This window comes from Quercus robur, chromosome 2 (genome assembly GCF_932294415.1).
Source record: "Quercus robur chromosome 2, dhQueRobu3.1, whole genome shotgun sequence".
In the NCBI taxonomy this organism is placed as follows: Eukaryota; Viridiplantae; Streptophyta; class Magnoliopsida; order Fagales; family Fagaceae; genus Quercus; species Quercus robur.
The window spans coordinates 12,205,336-12,222,705 of record NC_065535.1 but is presented as its reverse complement, the minus strand read 5'-3'; the positions used below and the strand labels follow the sequence as shown (position 1 = coordinate 12,222,705).

The window sequence follows — 17,370 nt, the reverse complement described above, 5'->3', positions numbered from 1 at the left end:
TTCATAGCTTTTGGGACTTCAACTTCAAATTCCACATTTTTTCTTTAAAATTTCCTTGCCTTATAATTTAAAGAGCACGAAAACTTCATTTGAAGTGTAGTATTCGTGTCGTACTTGTGTCACATCAGTATCGTTTATTTTAATCTAATAATTCAGAGTTGGATTTAACATGAAGGGTGGTTCTGAATTTTGTTTTTTTTCGTAGGAAAGTAAGAGAGTCTCTCAGTGTAATCACGGCGAAAGAGTGTGTTAGTTGGGAATATTTGATATTAGAATTAATGGGATTCAGTGATATGGGTTTGGTTCTAGGAGATACCACCATAAATGGGGATTATTTAATTTTATTTAATGTGATTTCATTATTCAAACCCAGATCCTTTTTTTTTTTTTTTTTTTTTGGGGTCTGCTAAATTTAACTTTCTCTTTCTATATCTGACCATTTTTTTTCTCTCTCTCTCTCTCTCATTCTGTGTGTCTGGCTCTGTAGGTCTGCTTTAATTTACAAAGAACCTGATTCTCTGAACACGAGGGAACGACTTGCACTTTCTTTCTTTCCTTCTTTCTCTTTTGTGCAGAGAGTCTCTTCGTTAGCTTTTTGTCTTTAATCCACCACTGTTGTTGTTTTTCACCGACGAGCTATAGCTCTATATCTATAGCTATATCTATATATCTAATCCAAGCAAAGAGAGAGAGAGCGAAAAACAAGAGTCTGAGATAGAAACGGAGAGATATCTGGCAACTAACTAAGTGTGTTGATTTTTCTCTTTCTTTGGAAAACCCAAACGCCACTTTTTCGCTTCTCTTTCCGCCTAGCTTTTCGCTAAATACTCAAAACCCAAACAAACCCACACACATACACAAAAAAAGACAAGAGAGAGAGAGACTTCTTCTATCTTCATACATTTTCTCTCTCTCTCTTTACGTTCTTTCTCATCATTCACATTTTCAAAGGGAAACTATATAATTTACTCTCAACTTTGTGATATTGAAGAATAGTTAGATCTGGGTTTGAGCGTTTTTTTTGTTGTGGTATTGTGAGCCATAAAAGCAGTTTTCAAAACAAACCCAGATGATGATGATGTTGTTGTTGTTAATAGCTAAGAAGAAGAAATGGACAAAGCTCGCCAAGTGAGGCGTGGAGCTAGTCGGTTCTCTCTCACCAGGTCCCACAACAATAACAACAACAACAAGCACTTCTCTGGTAAATTACTTGAAACCACGGGAAGATACAAATAAAGCAAAAATAAATAAATAAACCCTTTTGTTTTACTTGTCGTTGTCTACGTATTCGTTGTTGTTTTGCTTTGGCTTTGTGATAAGGCTTCGCAGGTTATGCGTGTCTGTCCTTTAGCTATTATTGTTATCGTTTCTCTTAAAAAAGTTTTGTGTGATTTTGAAGGGTCGGAAGATTGTGTTGGTGGGGACTTTGTAGTTGTACATTCGGAAAGAGCGAAGAAAGAGAGGCTAAGAGAATTGAGTGTTGCTGCTGGTACTATAACAACAAGCTCGAGCTTCGATTACCAAGACTGCGAAATGGGTTGTGATCACGTGTCTGATAATGAAGATGAGCTTCACTTAGAAGAAGAAGAATCTTCTTTGAGTATAATTGGTTCTAGCAAGAGATTTAAGGTTCCCAAAAAGGTCGATTATCTTTAATGACTGTGTTAAGTTTAGTCCTAGCTTGTTGCTCCTATTTTTTAATGTTTAACAATTTTTTTTTTTTTTTTAATTTTTTGTTACAGTTTTTTGATGACTGCAATGGCGTTGATCATGCCTCTGTTCCAAGAAAACTACGGTCAGGTATGTGGGTCATGAATTAGTAGTAAATGGAAGATTTTAGCCTTTTTTTTTTTGTGGATATAATTGGGGTCTGAGTCTCTGTAATCCTATTTTTGAAGTGGGTTTTTGTTTAATTTGGTGAATCTCTTAGAGTAGTCTCAAGTTTAAATTTTAGAGTAGTTTTTTTTTTTTTTTGGTGGGTGTTCTGGGAAGTTTTTTGTTTTGTTTTGGTATGTGGATTAGGACTGAAGCAAAACTGAAGCTTTTTGCTTTTTCTATCTTTTTCTAGACACAAGATTCTGTATGTTCTCATTTAATTCTTATTTAATAGTATGTTGATGCTGAAACTTTTATGGTACGTTATTCTTTTAAAATTAATTAGTATAATGGTGTTTTAGATTTTGCTTAATTCTGTTCTAAAAGAGATACTTTAGCTTTTTAATGAATCAAAAGTTTTTATAAATTAATTTTTATTATAAAATATATATATATATATATACTGCTGGCTTTTTTTTGGGGGGATTAATGTTTGGGAATTTTCTTTTTTGAATTTACAGCAACAAAGAAGCGCAATCGCGAATCTATTTCTCAACCTTTACCAGATTCAAAGAAGCTGAACCATAAAATCAGTGGAGTGGAATCATTCATAAAGAATGGAGCAAAGAAATCCAAGCTGAGCATGGTTAGTCCACTCTATCTTGGCACTATTGAAAAATTCCTTTCTTTTTGCTTTTTTGATTTAGAATTTGAATTTTAATATACTTGGATTTTTTTTTTTTTTTTTGTAGAAACAATGTGGCTCAGACAAGTTCCCAAGAAAGACTGTCACTGGGCCAATAACAAAGGATGAGGAAGAAGTTGTGGAGACCTTGTATGCATTGGCTGGAATGTTCCCAAACAATGATGCAAGTGAGAAGAGTAAATTAGACAGTGAATCTATGGAAGCAAAACCTTCAGCAATGCCAGTGTCAAAGGAGAGCCCAATGCCTACATTGGAAGGTTCCTTCATTAAGTTCTTTCTACAATCTTAAGTCTTGGTTTTCTCTTTGTTGTGGTCTGTTAAATTGTGTATTTTATCAGATTCTGCAGTTACAAATGACAACTTGAGCTCCACCCCCTTGATAACTGCCGAGGCTGCCAATTCGTCGTCTAATTTTGAAAGTTCACCTAAAGAAACTGCAAAAGTAGATTCTTTGGATGAACTCAGTGTTCAAGAAAAACCTGTTTTGCCCGAAAGCAAGAAAATTAATATGGAATCAGATTGTTCTGGTCATCAATTGAATCTAAACAGCATGTCATTCTTGGCTAATAGTGAAAGTAGCAATGAAAATCCATTGCGCTATTCTGATCTAAGCTTGGATACTAGGTGGGTAGTTTTTAAAGATTATTTAGTATTAGCGCTCTCTTATCTTTTCTTATTTATGACACTCCTTGGATATAATTCTTTCCATGTGTTTTATGCTTCTGCAGATTAAAGCCACCCGCACAACCAGGGACCCCAATAATTGATGTGAAACCAGAGATTGCACTGGGGCCAGTAAGTGTAATTTCCTAGTCTAACTAAATGTTCTTTTAGTCAGCTAGATCTTAAGTTAAAGGTGGCTTTGGGTTGCTTTATAGGTCATAGCCATTGGAAGTCAACCAGAAGAACAAAATGTGATCAAGGAGTCCAAGAAAAATGGTACAGTATTAGCTTGCTTGGATGGTCTCATTATCATATTTTTTGGATTTTTGCTTCAGTTGCAAAAGTGGCATTCTGGAGTTGTATTGTGACACTATCATACTTTTTCTTCTATCAAAAGGTCCAGCATTGTGGCCAGGCTTGTCTTCTGAGGCGTCACATGGTGTTGGGAGTCATGGTCTTTTGCAGTAATTTTCTTACATTCTCTTTGATTTTGACCCATTCATGTAACCTTTTTTTATTTTTGGTTCTCATCTCCTAATGCATTTATCTGTCTCAGGTCTTCAGATGCTAAAATTCCAGGTTGGCTTGACACTGCTACGTTTGCCCCCAGACACAGGTCTTTTGAAAACGGTTCTTTAACTGGAAAGGTGAATGTGACTTAATTAATGAATATTTATCTTGTATGCTTCTCTTAGCTGTTGTTCACAACTTTGAAAAGCTCTCCGTTTCTTTCCATACTAAGCATCCGATTAGTTTATGGTTAACTATGCAGGTTTCAAAAGTTGTTGTCAACAAAAAGCCATGGAAGAGGTGTGCCACTCATTTTCACATAAGTCATCTCATTCAGATTTTAAATATTCAAGAGAACCAAGAGAGGTTGCCACTGCAACCTAATCAATTGAGACCACAGGAAGGATCGAGTCTAGGAGTTCTTATGGCAATTAACAACTTTCAAGGTGTAGATAACAGATTAAATGCAATTGCTTCTCCTAGCAATGTATGCAATTCAACCACTGAAAGAAATATATCTGAAGCTAAAACTGGTAGCCTTCAGCACCAGCGGCTCCATCAAGATCAGCCCCAGGCTGCTCTGGCGTCTGGGGCATACAATTCACAGCAGCAGGTAAACTTATATTGCAATTACCAATGGTTTCTTCTGTAGTTCCATTACAATTTTTTTTTTTATTCTCTGGTTGCTGGCAGGGTTTTGATTTCTTGTCACTGTCGGCTGGAGGGGGTGGGGTGGAAGCTAAGAATAGTGTTAGTAGAGCTGGAAATGGATTAGATTCTTCGTCACAATTCCAAGTTCCTTATCTTCAATCTCTGGCACAAAAGCAGACTCTCATGCCTTTCTCTATGCCCCAAAGTCGCTATACCTCCTCTGCTTACTCTGATCAGCTTTCAGTAGCACCAGCAGCAGCACATCAGGTTTTATTCTTTCTTTTGTAGGAGGAGATTTCAATAGAGCAAGTTAAACATTTTTTTGCAACTCTCCCAATATTATGTCCTTTTCCCTGCACTTGTTACAAGGTTTTGAGTAGCTCGATGGATCTCACTTTATGGAATTACTTACTTTTTCACCCACTTAATGAGAGAATCAAATGTAAGCTCTACATAGAGGGACCAACAAATAGGACAGTTAATATAGGATTGCCCAATTATGTAACATGAACCCATCTAAATTCTCCAACTTGCAAATAGCAGAAACTTACATTCTATCATATGATTTATGATTTTGTTGCTAACTGTTGCAGCTCTCACCATGTTAGCTAATAAAATTTCTAAAATTATGTTGTAATGCTTGATTGTAGGTCCAGCTGCAGCTACCTCTATATCTTGGCAGTCCACTATGTGGTCCTAATGCAAGTCCTGCAGCCTTGACAAAACAACAGCAGCATCAACGCTTTTGGCCTGCCCAGCTGGCAGCTCAATACAGGCCTGTGGGAACTTCAACATCCATGACCCAAGTTCAGAGCTGGCAACAGGGAAGGCAAGACACTCAGATGCGGATCCCATGTTCCAACGTCCATATTCCTCCACCCCCTTCACCACTAGAAGTACTTGGCCCTAAATACACGCCATTCTCTCAACAGCAGCAGTACCTCATGGACATTACTTCATCATTGCCCCATGCCCGGGTAAAAAGGCAAGACCACCTTCTCCCCTCTGTCTACGAAGAGACTGGAGGTGGCTTCCATGCCAGTGGTGCATTGCCATTGCAATTACTCTGCAATGAGCGCCTTTGATGTGAGTCGCATTGACAACTCTTTGATGGGACATAAGGATGGGTAACACATTATTTCGATAATTCTTTCTGTTCATACTTGGGACTTGGTGCCTCAACTTTGGCATGATCGAATAAGTGATGATACATGCAAGGTTTGACTGATAACAATTTCCGAATATCAAATGATCAGAAAAGAAGAGCACTCCGGGCAAGCAGAGGAAACTTGCTGTGACCTCTAGGCGGAGTGAAAACCTGGACCTATCAGCTGCTAGGATGATGATTAAGTTTTGTAGAATAATCCTTTTACGAGCATTACCACATTCATGTCCTTTTACAAACAATGATACTAAATAGAATGGTTAAGATTATGTTCAATTGGTGCTTCCCTTATTGTTTTAACCTTCACTGCTACACGGCTTCAGTTTAATGCTAGCTCCTTAAAGAAATAAACAGAAGGCCAGGAAAGTTATAAAAAAAGAATCGAAGGTTAGTCAGTCAATCACAAGACGGGTCCTGTTAGGGAATGTCAAAAAGGAACACAATTTTCGGATGCTGTCATTTTAGTCTATGAAATATGAATTACTCCCATCACACATGGTAGAACAATGAAACAATTATGAGAGATGTTATATTCACAATATTTTTACAATAGTTTTACAAAAAATCATAAATAGTTAGTTATTATTGGTTCAAATTTGAATCTAACACTAAGATTATTTTTTTGTCCTAATAATAACAACCAATAACAACTTGTCACTTAAGATTTGTTGTAAAAATATTATGAAAATATTGTAGACATATCATTTCTCAACAATTATCGATGATGTACCATCCCATATAACAATAGAAATTTGTCGTTTCATAGAGGAATTAGGCCTGTACTGACCGAGAAATATCCTCCCAACATCTTGTTGAAAGGATAATATATACAGATTCCATATTCGAAATCAATGTATTCTTTTACACCCTTTGCCTAATTTGTGATTTTTGTCTTTAGAATTTAGGTTGGACGGCACTGGATGAGAATATTAAAGCATGATCTTTATTTCTTGCTATAAAAGTCTCAAACTGATAAGGAGCGGTCACAAATTTTTCAAGCCACTTTTGCCTTGTAGCATTAAATTTTTCGAGCACCTTTGCATAGTGTGGGTCCTGGAGCGTGTTTGTTTGCCATTCAATTCTTACATATGCTGCCAAATTGTGTTTGCCAATTGCCAGCCACTCTACAACAAATAAAAAATCATATATTTCACAGTATTTTAGAATTAGTATTTAATGAAATTGTTAAACATGAAGAATACTTCACTGCTAGTTTACTAACAAAAATTAATATCACGATCAATATAAAACTGGAATTAAACATGAAGCATTAAAAAAAAAAAAATTTGAAATGGAAATAGTGAAAATAAAAACAATCCAAACTTCAAGGTTAAGAATGTGTTTTTAATTTGGATAGTCCCAAGTAGTTTTGGTGGTCCCATACCATAAAATTTGGGGTAAGTCAGGATAATAACTCCGCGATGTATGAGTCATTTTTCATTCATAAAAATTAAAAGAAGAAAAAGAAAAAGAAAATGTGTTTTTAATTAACATGATCATGGTCATGGGTTGGTCCGTTGGACTTTTGAGTTTTGACGCAAACTGGAACCAAACTGGTTAAACAAGCTAACAACTCATTGGACTAGAACACATTGAAAGTACCAAATTCAAACTTATTGGTAATGAGTTCCACGGTGCAGGTTGGTACTTCCAAACATCAAAGATAGAATTTGTAAGGTTGTGGTCAGGATCCACACAGCTTTTCAAGGTCAATTAAGTCCGTCAAAATAGGGAAGATACAATAGGAATTTCATCAATTATTATTTTTATATATTTTATCACAAACCTCAACCAGGGAATGCCTTTTTGCTAATCTTTGGAATTCAATGTCATCTCCTTATAAGTGACTAGAATCTTTTAGTTCAATGAGTACTTTTTTGATATTTTCAAAAGAAACAATTGAGATTTAAATCTATCATCTTCTAACTATTGAATTTTCTTTTTCAAAGTTACTTTTTTTATATCTATTTTTTATTTCTTATAAATAAAGTATCTTATTCTTTTTCATTATCTAATTTAGGTTGCTTTTGGCATTAGCTTAAAAAGCTAGTTTTTTTTTTTTACTTTTTAATTTATTTTTGCTACTATATATGGATTTTATTGTATTTTTTGGTTCTATTCATGGATCCTATTGTACTATTTTATCCATAATACTTTCAGCAAAAAGTTTTCAGTTTCAGCTAAATAAGTTGTTCCCAAACGAACTCTTAGTGTGCGTTTGGATACCAATGAAAAATTAAAATTTTTCACCATTCAGCTTTTTTTTGTTACTAGTCATGGACTTCATTGCACTTTTTGGTATTATTCAAGGGCACTGTTGTGCTATTTCAACTAACTTTTACTTTTATATACAGCACTTTGAATAATAAGTTTTCATAAATACCACTTATTTTGCTGAAAATGATATAAAAAACAAATTAAAAAGTTACTGTTCACGCTCGTTGCATTGTTCACTTGCCTAAATGCACTGTTTATGTCCCATAAACAATACAAGAGGCGCTAAAAAAAAAAAAAAAAAAAAAAAAAAAAAAAAAAACGCAAACGCAAGACGTGGGAAGCGCGTTTTGCGCTTCCCAAACGCACACTTAGTGTAATGTTTATATTTGCTCTAACCTCTAAGTAGAGAAGAAGAAAAAAAAAATTAGAGACAAACTTTCACGGTGTATACTATATAACACTCACAATCACACATAGAACCCTCCAACCACATATGAAACCTGACCCACCCCTCGACCTAGGCCGACTTTTACAGCCAATTTGAATGCCAACGGCTATCGACAATAGGTAGAGCTCTTCAAAATATGATACATTTGAGTAGAGTGTTGGGTTTTACATGTCGCTTTTAATATTTGCTTCTAATTCATTTATCTTATTATTAAAAAAAAAAAAAAAAAAAGTTAGATTTTGAGTTTAATGTTTTAGGGTCTGTTTGAATACCGTTTATTTTGCTGAAATTGAAAACTTATTGCTGAAAGTACCGTAAATAAAAGTAAAAATTAGTTGAAATAGTATAATAAGGCCCATAAATAATACCAAAAAGTGCAGTAGAGCCCATAAATAGTAACAAAAATAAGTTGAATAGTAAAATAATTTATAATTTTCATTGCTTCCCAAACGCACACTTATTATATTATTTTTTTAAACAGAGTTTATGTTAGGTTGTTAAGCATGAAAATTATACGTTTAATAATAACATAGTGCTTTAGGGTCTGTTTGAATACCACTTATTTTACTGAAATTGAAAACTTATTACTAAAAATACTGTAGATAAAAGTAAAAGTTAGTTGAAATAGAATAGTAAGGTCCATAAATAATACCAAAAAGTGCAGTAGAGCCCATAAATAATAACAAAAATAAGTTGAATAGTGAAATAATTTATAATTTTCATTACTTCCCAAACACACACTTATTATATTATTTTTTTAAACAGAGTTTATGTTAGGTTGTTAAGCATAAAAATTATACGTTTAATAATAACATAGTTATAAGTGAAATTTTATTTAGTTTAATTGGAGGTTTTTCTTTTTAATTTTTAATTCAGGCTATATGGCAAAAGTAGAATTGCAAAGCTCCAGTTTTTTAAATGTCTTGTCATATTCAAAAAAAAAAAAAAAAATATTCATCTTATTCATTTGTTGATTATTTATTTTCTCTTTTCCAACTGGTAAATCTCAAGAATCACATAAACCGAGGGAAAAAAACCGTTTGCCTCAAATAGAGAACCAACTACCAAGCATAAAGTCATGGCTAAAGAAAGGTTTAAGTTTTAAAGTTCAGGAAATATTTATTGCACACATTCTAGTTTTTTTTAACTAAAATTGTGTACTATATGTATGAGTGTGAACTTTAGTTTCTTGAGCTAAAATTGTGTACCATGTCTATGTATAAGTGTGAAATCGACGTCTTATCAAAAAAAAAAAAAAGTGTGAAATCGACATTGCTTTTAAAATTTTGTCAAGACATATCATGAGGACAACACCTGTGAAAGTGACGTAGCAGGAAAACGACTCCCTCACCTGCAGAATTTCACAGGATAGCACCAACTTTGCAAAGGTGCTGAATCTGGCCATACAATTCTGAAAAAAAAAACACACACACACACGAATTTGGATAGTGCACACAGTGCTGCTACGTTTATGTATATTGCCTTTGTTGATTGAATGTGACTTACAGCCACCCATGTTACTAACAGCAACATGGGGAAAAGTGAAGAAGAAGAAACACATTAGAGAAATGAACAAGGAACAATTTTCTGATATTACAAGAAGAAAGCCGCAGTATGAATTTTGTAAACAAAATAGAAACCAACTGGGGAAAAAAAGGGAAAGAAAAAGAAAAATGAAAAATGACACTCCTATAACACACTCCTCAGAATAAGGTCTCACTCCAACTTTTCCAGTTCGCCCATTCTTTCAATAATCGCCTGCAAGTCAATGCAACAATTAGCGATATGACCAAATTCTTCAGTCATATTATGCATACAGATATTGCATCTAAGTTATAAGAGAGAATCAGAAAACCACTCTGTAAGGAAGGTTGACAGGGTGGCAATTCATGTTGGGTGGGTTGTGTTTGTGTCATGTCGAAATATATTATATTATATGGGTCAACCCTATCCCAACTCATTTAATAATCTAATCGAAACAAAATCCTTGAACCCTAACATGGTTGATTTATTAAGTGGGATGACACGACACAACCCTAGTAACACATTTGATACTTAGTTCATGCTAAACATGGATAAACATGTTGTATTTCGATTGACATGGATACGACCCATTTAAAGAACATTTAAAGGACATGACCCAAAATAATTAACATATTTTTAAGTTTTGTAAGTCAACAAATAATAATAATAATTACAAACAAAAAAATCTAAACAAATTCTAATTCATAATAACATTAATTAAAGTTTAGCACACAAAATAAAAGTTCTCCTCTTTTTTCTTTTTTTTTTGATAAGTAGAATAAAAGTTCTTATCTTGTCTCAACCCAATGAAGTTTTATCCTAATTTAGAAATACACAATCTAAAAAAGATAAAATGAATTGAGAGTTTTTTTTCTTTGTTTTGGGTAAAAGGGTTAAGGACTTTTGGAGTTTCAATGAAGAATTTATTATAAAACTATTAAAATTATTTTAATTACTCAGCTATATTTTTAAAATTCAAATTTATGTTTGATAAAATGACATTTATCTATATGGGTTAATAGGATGGTGTCAAAATAGGTCAACTTGTGTTGACACAAATAATGAACTGGGCCCATTTGAGCAAATTGCAAGTTAAGCATGTCAAGACAAAATTGACTCATTTACACTAAACACTAACTCACAAAAAAGTGTATTGTGTCAAATATTGCCACCCCTACATGTTTGTGGTTGCCTCCAAAACAAGAAAGAGAGAGAGAGAGAGAAGGGGGGGGGGGGGGGGGGGGGGAAGAGAGAAGGAATGTGCAAACCTTTTTGCTTGTTTCTTGGAGCTCCCCAGCAAGAATGAATTCATCAAGTATCAGATAAACCTTCATGAAAAAGCAAAAGAAGGAACACTATAATAATTATTGCCGATGAAATGATAAGAACAGATATACACTATACCCCAATCTGTTGCCCCCCTCTTTTTTCTCACAAAAACAGACAAGCTGAGGGTATGGGTAGAACATAAAGTAATATTTTCCAGATCAAACAATATCCTCCATGATCACGTGTAACTTCCAACAGGAGTTTATATAACATAAAGATATTTTATGGCTACTTGAAATGGTATCTAGTGCATCCGATATATACATCATCTATCTCACAAACATGTGGACCCCACACAGTCGAAGACCCACAGGTTGTAAGAGAAATGATGTTTTGGATATGAACATGCATTGTGCAGCATGACTTAACCTAACATGAAGGGAATTAGAGATTGTATTTTATGGTATAGTGTAAGGGCATCACAAAACTGCCAAGAATCATTTTTCAACAATGGAGAATGCGCTGTCATTTTCCCCAAACCAGTACCTCACTCTGTCCTATTGTTTCATCCTTAAACTTGGTCTAAACCTCCATTGGGCACAATCAAGATCAACTTTGATGCAGCTATCTCCAATTCGAAAGCTGCCTTAGCTGTCATGGCTAGAGATTACCGAGGTGCTGTTATAAAGGTATGGGCTAAAGTTATATCCAAACGGTCTCCTCTCCAAGCCAAAGCTGAAGCATTACTTTGGGCAGTTCAGCTTGCTAGCCGAGAAATGGTTCTCTGTCACTTTTGAAGGTGATTGTAAGGTTTGCTTAGATGGGGTCCTGAAACTTAAGGGCTGTCCAGATTGGGTAATTGAGAGTTTGATTTCTGACATTTTATTCGCTGCTGAGTCCTTTCCTGCTTGTTCTTTTGCTTGGGTCAACAGGCCTTGCAACAATGCCGCCCATGTAACTGCAAAGTTTGCTATTGAGTCTAATTTGTCTTGTTTTTTCATTTCGGGCAATCTTCCTCCTAGTATAGTAGATGCTTGTAAGAAAGATGCCCCTCTTTGTTTCTCAGTTTCTTAGTTAACATATATTGAAGTTTATCAAAAAAAAAAAAACAATGGAGACTTAGATACCAACACATGCTAATTAATCAGCAGGGTAAACTTAGCTAACTCATTGTCAGTATTTCCACACATGGTAAGATATAAAATCTAGCAAATTTCCATGGACCATCTAGCATCTGGAACCAATATTTCATATACTTTGGAATTTCTATGTCGACAAAGATTAGTCAATGTAATACTTTTATCACAATGTTGAAAGCATTTAGATCTAATTAAGAATCATAACAAGTGAAAATAGCACCTTTTGTGTCTTAAAAGCATTATTTTACCATTCTAATTAAGACTCAAACAATACCTTTAGAAATGACAAATTATACAGAATTTGTTTCTTATCTTCAGAAATTATTTCAATTAATGCTTTCATCACAGTTTTAAAACAAACTTTCTTGATTGCCATATTCTGATACATTATAAGTGCTACGTGATATATGAAATAATAATTTCATGGTTTGCAAGGTTTATTTCACAGAAGCACTATTTCAAGTAGCACCTTTGTGATATAAGCAAAGATGACTCTTCAAATAGCATAAACTTTTGGCAATTCTTTGTCAACATAATGAAAAAGCCTTAATCCCAAAATTTTGGGGTCGGCTATAAATCCTCAATAGATTAGTCAAGGTTGGCTACATGTATTTTTTTTTTTTTTTATTGATTCTATTCTATCCAAAGTCATAATCTTTGTTACCTCCTTATTAACATATCATTTTTTTCTCACATCTATTAATTTTATTTCAAGTCTCCCTCTACCCTTTCATTCTCTTGACTTGAATCATTGAATCAAATCATTGTCTCTCACTTGTACATTAATCACTCTCCTCTACATATGACCAAACCATCTCAAATGACTCTCCCTCATTTTTTTCATCAATCCAGGTTACCCTATCATTAAACAATTTTCCTCATTTTTCCTTTGTTCACTATTCCTACAAGAGTGACTAATAGGATTGAGAAACTGCAAAGGGATTTCTTGTGGGATGGGATGGGTGATACACCCTAGCTGCATCTGGTGGGTTGGCATAAGGTGTGTGCTCCTATGGTCAATGGTGGTTTAGGAATATGGAAAATCACTTCTTTCAGTAAAGCTTTGTTGGGGAAATGGTTATGGCAGTTTGGGATGGAGGAGACAAGGCTATGGAGATGTGTGATAGCGTTGAAGTTTGGGGAAGAATTGGGGGGGTGGACTTCTCAGATGTACAGGGGTCCCAACAACTATATCATCTACAGAAAACATACAATAAGGGGCTTTATCTTAAATCAATTTAGTGAGCTCACTCATCACTAGTACAACAAGACATGAACTTAATGCTCATAGCACTCTTAATATACATGAAAGATGGCTCTTTAAGGCACCACTTGAAATAGCAATTCAATGATATATTTATCTCTAAAAGAACTATTCCAAACAGGAGTTCTATTGCATTTATTAGAAATGGTCATCAAAATAGCACTCCTATTTTTTGGGTACCTGAGTCTAAAAAATAAAAACATTACTTCCTAAAAAACCTTTGATCATAGTATTGAAAGCATTCTTTTAATAATTATATTTCTAGATATAGAAAGGGCTCTTTTTCTTTCTTGGGCCAAAAAGAAAGCACCATTTCAGATGACACTTTCAGATGCACAATACTGTTATTCAATAAACATGCTTCTTTGTGTAGGACTTTCCATCTTTTCCTAGATACTTCTTTAGGTGGAAATATTATTTCAGAAAATACTTCTATAACAGCATGAAGTACTAGACACTAGAATGATAGACATATACAAGAAGCAGATGAGCATCGAGTAGGCTTCGCAGATAATTGCACAGAAAAATCATGATAAGCAACAAACCTTGTGGAAGTTAAAAACCAAATCTAACTCGCACACATTGCTGAAGAAATGATCCAGTATCTCCACGAATAAATGGATGCACTCCAAATAAGCCAACTCATTATCAGTAATGTCGACGCAGAGTGAGAAAAATAACCCAGCATAGCGCCTGTAGATTACCTTATGAGTGCGGAACTGTAAAAATGCATAATAATCACATCATCAGCACTTAGCAATAATTTCATGACATATTAACTACAAGCCGCAATAAAGAAAATTAAAGCATAAAACCCGGCCATTGCCTGAACCAACTATAGCCTAATTGACACATTGATAACAATCATGAAAGAAACTCACAATTCCATCAAACATCATACAACATCGCGACAAATTGCAGATTAACAGAAGCAATGAAGTAAACAATTTTCAGTCAGCAGATTTAACTTAGTTGCCAAACTATAAATGAAGTGTGTTTAATTTCTTGGGTCACAAACATATGAAATGTGAGAATCAAAGTTCTAAACCCCATTCATTTTCCCAACAATTTCTCTGTAACAAAGTCAAAGCATAGGGAATTTTCACCTCGACGAAATTCGTGAACTTGGGATCTCTGTTTACCACCAATCGATGAACCTACAAAAACCCATCAAATTCAAAACCCTAGAAAAATCCAAAAAACATTTATAGTTCAGAATCAAAACAGGAAGATCATACCTCGTATTCGACCTTGTGTTTCTCGGAATCCTCGAGAGGAACGTAGTACTTGGCAAGACGGGTCTTTCCTTGCCTGTTCTGTAATAGAATGAACCGGATCTGCCAAATTCACAAAGATTTTAACGAAATGATCAACAACATTGAAACTCATTTTTCTTTGAACAATGAAAAATCAAAGACAAATAAATATGAAAAAAGTGATAATTGGATTACCATTTTTGAATGAAAAATGAAGGAAATTAAGCAAAGAGAGGAGCTAGAAATTGAAATAGATTTGGATTTTGGAGAGAGCGAAAATCTAGGGCACAGCTCAAATACCAGTCGCAGGTTCAAAGTCCTTGCGAGAAGGGACAACGGGTGAAAAACTGTAACGTATGTAAAATCAGACCAATCAACGGTGTGCCAATTTTATTTATTTTGGTGGGTTCGGTTAGCTCAAATCTAGAATCTCTCTTTATCTTATGGTTGAATAAAATCTTTAATAATTGAATAGGAGAGTTCAATCTTCGAATAGGAGAGTTCAATCTTCGTTTACATCAAAAATACCTACTGGTGTCTTCATTTGGATTCAGAACTTCTAGATTTTTTAGGGTACTCTACCAATAAATTCCTTTAAATCTTAACCACTCTTTTATGATTTAAAAATATAGATTCTGCCATGTCAGCATTCCACTAATAATACTCTTAAAATAATAAAATAATATTGCAAACAAAATAATTAAGATTATTGTTAGTGGAATGCTGATATGGCAAAATCTAAACCATTAAATCATTAAAGAATGATCAAGATTGAAGGAAATCTATTTGGTAGAGTACTCTAGAAAATCTAGAGGATCTTAATCTATTTTTCAGAGAGTTATTATTAGGAGTTGACGCTATAATTACTTCATAATAAACCTATATAGAACATTGTGCTAAAAAATTAGCATTTAGCACAATGTCATTAACTAAAAAATTCTTTTTAATTCAACTTTCAATTTTCTCTCTCCTTTTTTTAATTCATGGGTCCCGTTAATGGATTATTTTAATAAAAATTTTATCCCCTTTTATGGAAAATATAAAAAAAGATCAAAAAAAAAAAAAAGTTATCATTTGCTTTGGAATGTGTTTTGAGTCAAAATTATTTTAATGTATTATATATATATATATATATATATATATATTATTTTAATGTGTAGCATGGAAGAATATAAAATGTGATGTAAGGTATAATGTTAAATGTCATGTTTAAATATGTAAAGTAATTTTTTGGTGTATTAAAATATAAAGTTTTTAGAACATCTAATGCAAATGCTCTTAATAAGTAATTTTTTTCATAATTTAATCATATTATTATTAGAGTTAATGACATCACTGTTTTAAAAACTGAACCAACTAGTAAAAATTAAGAACCAATCCCTTTTTCTAGTTCTTTGACCGTTTCGATTTTTAAAACCATAAATGATACATTCGTTTAAGAATTTATAAAAATATAATATTATTGGAGTTGATGGGAAAAGGAGAATTTAAATCCTAGATGTCTTTGTTAGAAACAACAGGAGATGTCGATTGAGTTACAAGAGATACTATCTTATAAATTTACACAATCCAAAATCAAATCTATATAATTATATTTTATACTTTTATATATAAAGTTATAAACATATAATATTTATATATACTTGTATTCACAACCTTAATCCTGAATACATTATTATGTTTGAGTTTTGCTCGTTTAATAGCCAAACTTTAACATGCATGTGAGTCATTTGCTAAATAAAGAAAAACGAACAAGTTTTTACTCGAGTCAAGCTCGAATTATTTATGAGCACTCCATCATTTACAACCTTATATTGATTCATGGTTAGCACCCTCTATGTTGGTTTCCAAGTTTAAATCTTTTCTTCAAGCTGACAGAGATATCTTATAAACTTCTTTTTTAAATCTATATCAACAGGTGAGGCAATGCTAAGAGTATACCGCAACTATTAGCTATATCATACAGGATTGGTCCGAAAGTTTTAAGATCATCTGAGTTGTCCTGCTGCAGAGCACAAAGATATGGGGTCCTGCAATTAGCTTAGAATAAATGGGTTTAATGAGAACTCTAATTATAATTGACCGAAGTCCGAAGATTAGCTTTGGAGAAAGGGAGATAATCATGAAAATAGGTCAACCCATTGTAGATGTCAATTGAATAAAGTGAAAACCAAGTCTTAAAAGATTTGTTATACCAAGCTTTCAAACAAAGAGTAACTAGATAGTAATTTGTTATTTGAAATGAAAAAGTGAGGGCACAAGATCTATAAAGACTTGAGTCGAGACTCTACGATGGTAGAGAATCATAATGCTTTGAGTCAAATTAATAGTTGTTTTCCATGAAAGTAAATTTATATATATTCCATGAAGATGTTGTAAATAATTAATACTTTTTTTTCGTTTTCTTTTTTGAGGGGGAAAAATAATTAATACTTAAAACTCATTTTATTAGCACTAGAATTCTATTTCATGGTCTATTCATTCCTAATATAACGTATTTTTTGAGTCTAACTTTTGGTGTCATTGTGATATTGTATAAAAGAGCAGTGTGGAAAAGAACAGGAAAAAAAAAACTGTTTTTCAAAAGAATATTTCTCTTATTACTGATGCAGAAGATTTGGTGAAAGCATCGCAATCATTTTGTAAAGAATATGAGAACCAAGAAGTGAAAAAAGGATCCCATGTGAGTTCTGCTACAAGGACAGGATTGAATTACACTAAACTAATTTAATCAGTGATTGAA

The 17,370-nt window shown here is 33.6% G+C and overlaps 2 protein-coding genes across 2 annotated transcripts; one reads left to right on the top strand and one right to left on the bottom strand.

The window, feature by feature from the left end:
* Window positions 1–426: 426 nt before the first annotated feature.
* Window positions 427–5,786, top strand: LOC126712396 (uncharacterized). The gene is made up of 13 exons (XM_050411711.1): window positions 427–1,201; window positions 1,400–1,641; window positions 1,743–1,800; window positions 2,337–2,461; window positions 2,568–2,778; window positions 2,860–3,145; window positions 3,250–3,316; window positions 3,400–3,460; window positions 3,582–3,648; window positions 3,741–3,831; window positions 3,957–4,307; window positions 4,388–4,612; window positions 4,996–5,786. Exons 1-13 carry the CDS (start codon window positions 1,111–1,113, stop codon window positions 5,428–5,430), a joined length of 2,310 nt encoding a protein of 769 aa, XP_050267668.1. The 5' UTR covers window positions 427–1,110; the 3' UTR covers window positions 5,431–5,786.
* A 3,829-nt stretch (window positions 5,787–9,615) lies between these two features.
* On the bottom strand, window positions 9,616–15,030 carry LOC126712395 (AP-2 complex subunit sigma). Its single transcript, XM_050411710.1, has 6 exons — window positions 14,823–15,030; window positions 14,610–14,708; window positions 14,478–14,528; window positions 13,917–14,090; window positions 10,968–11,027; window positions 9,616–9,933 (listed from the first exon to the last, which is right to left on the bottom strand). Exons 1-6 carry the CDS (start codon window positions 14,823–14,825, stop codon window positions 9,892–9,894), a joined length of 429 nt encoding a protein of 142 aa, XP_050267667.1. The 5' UTR covers window positions 14,826–15,030; the 3' UTR covers window positions 9,616–9,891.
* Between the last annotated feature and the right edge of the window lie 2,340 nt (window positions 15,031–17,370).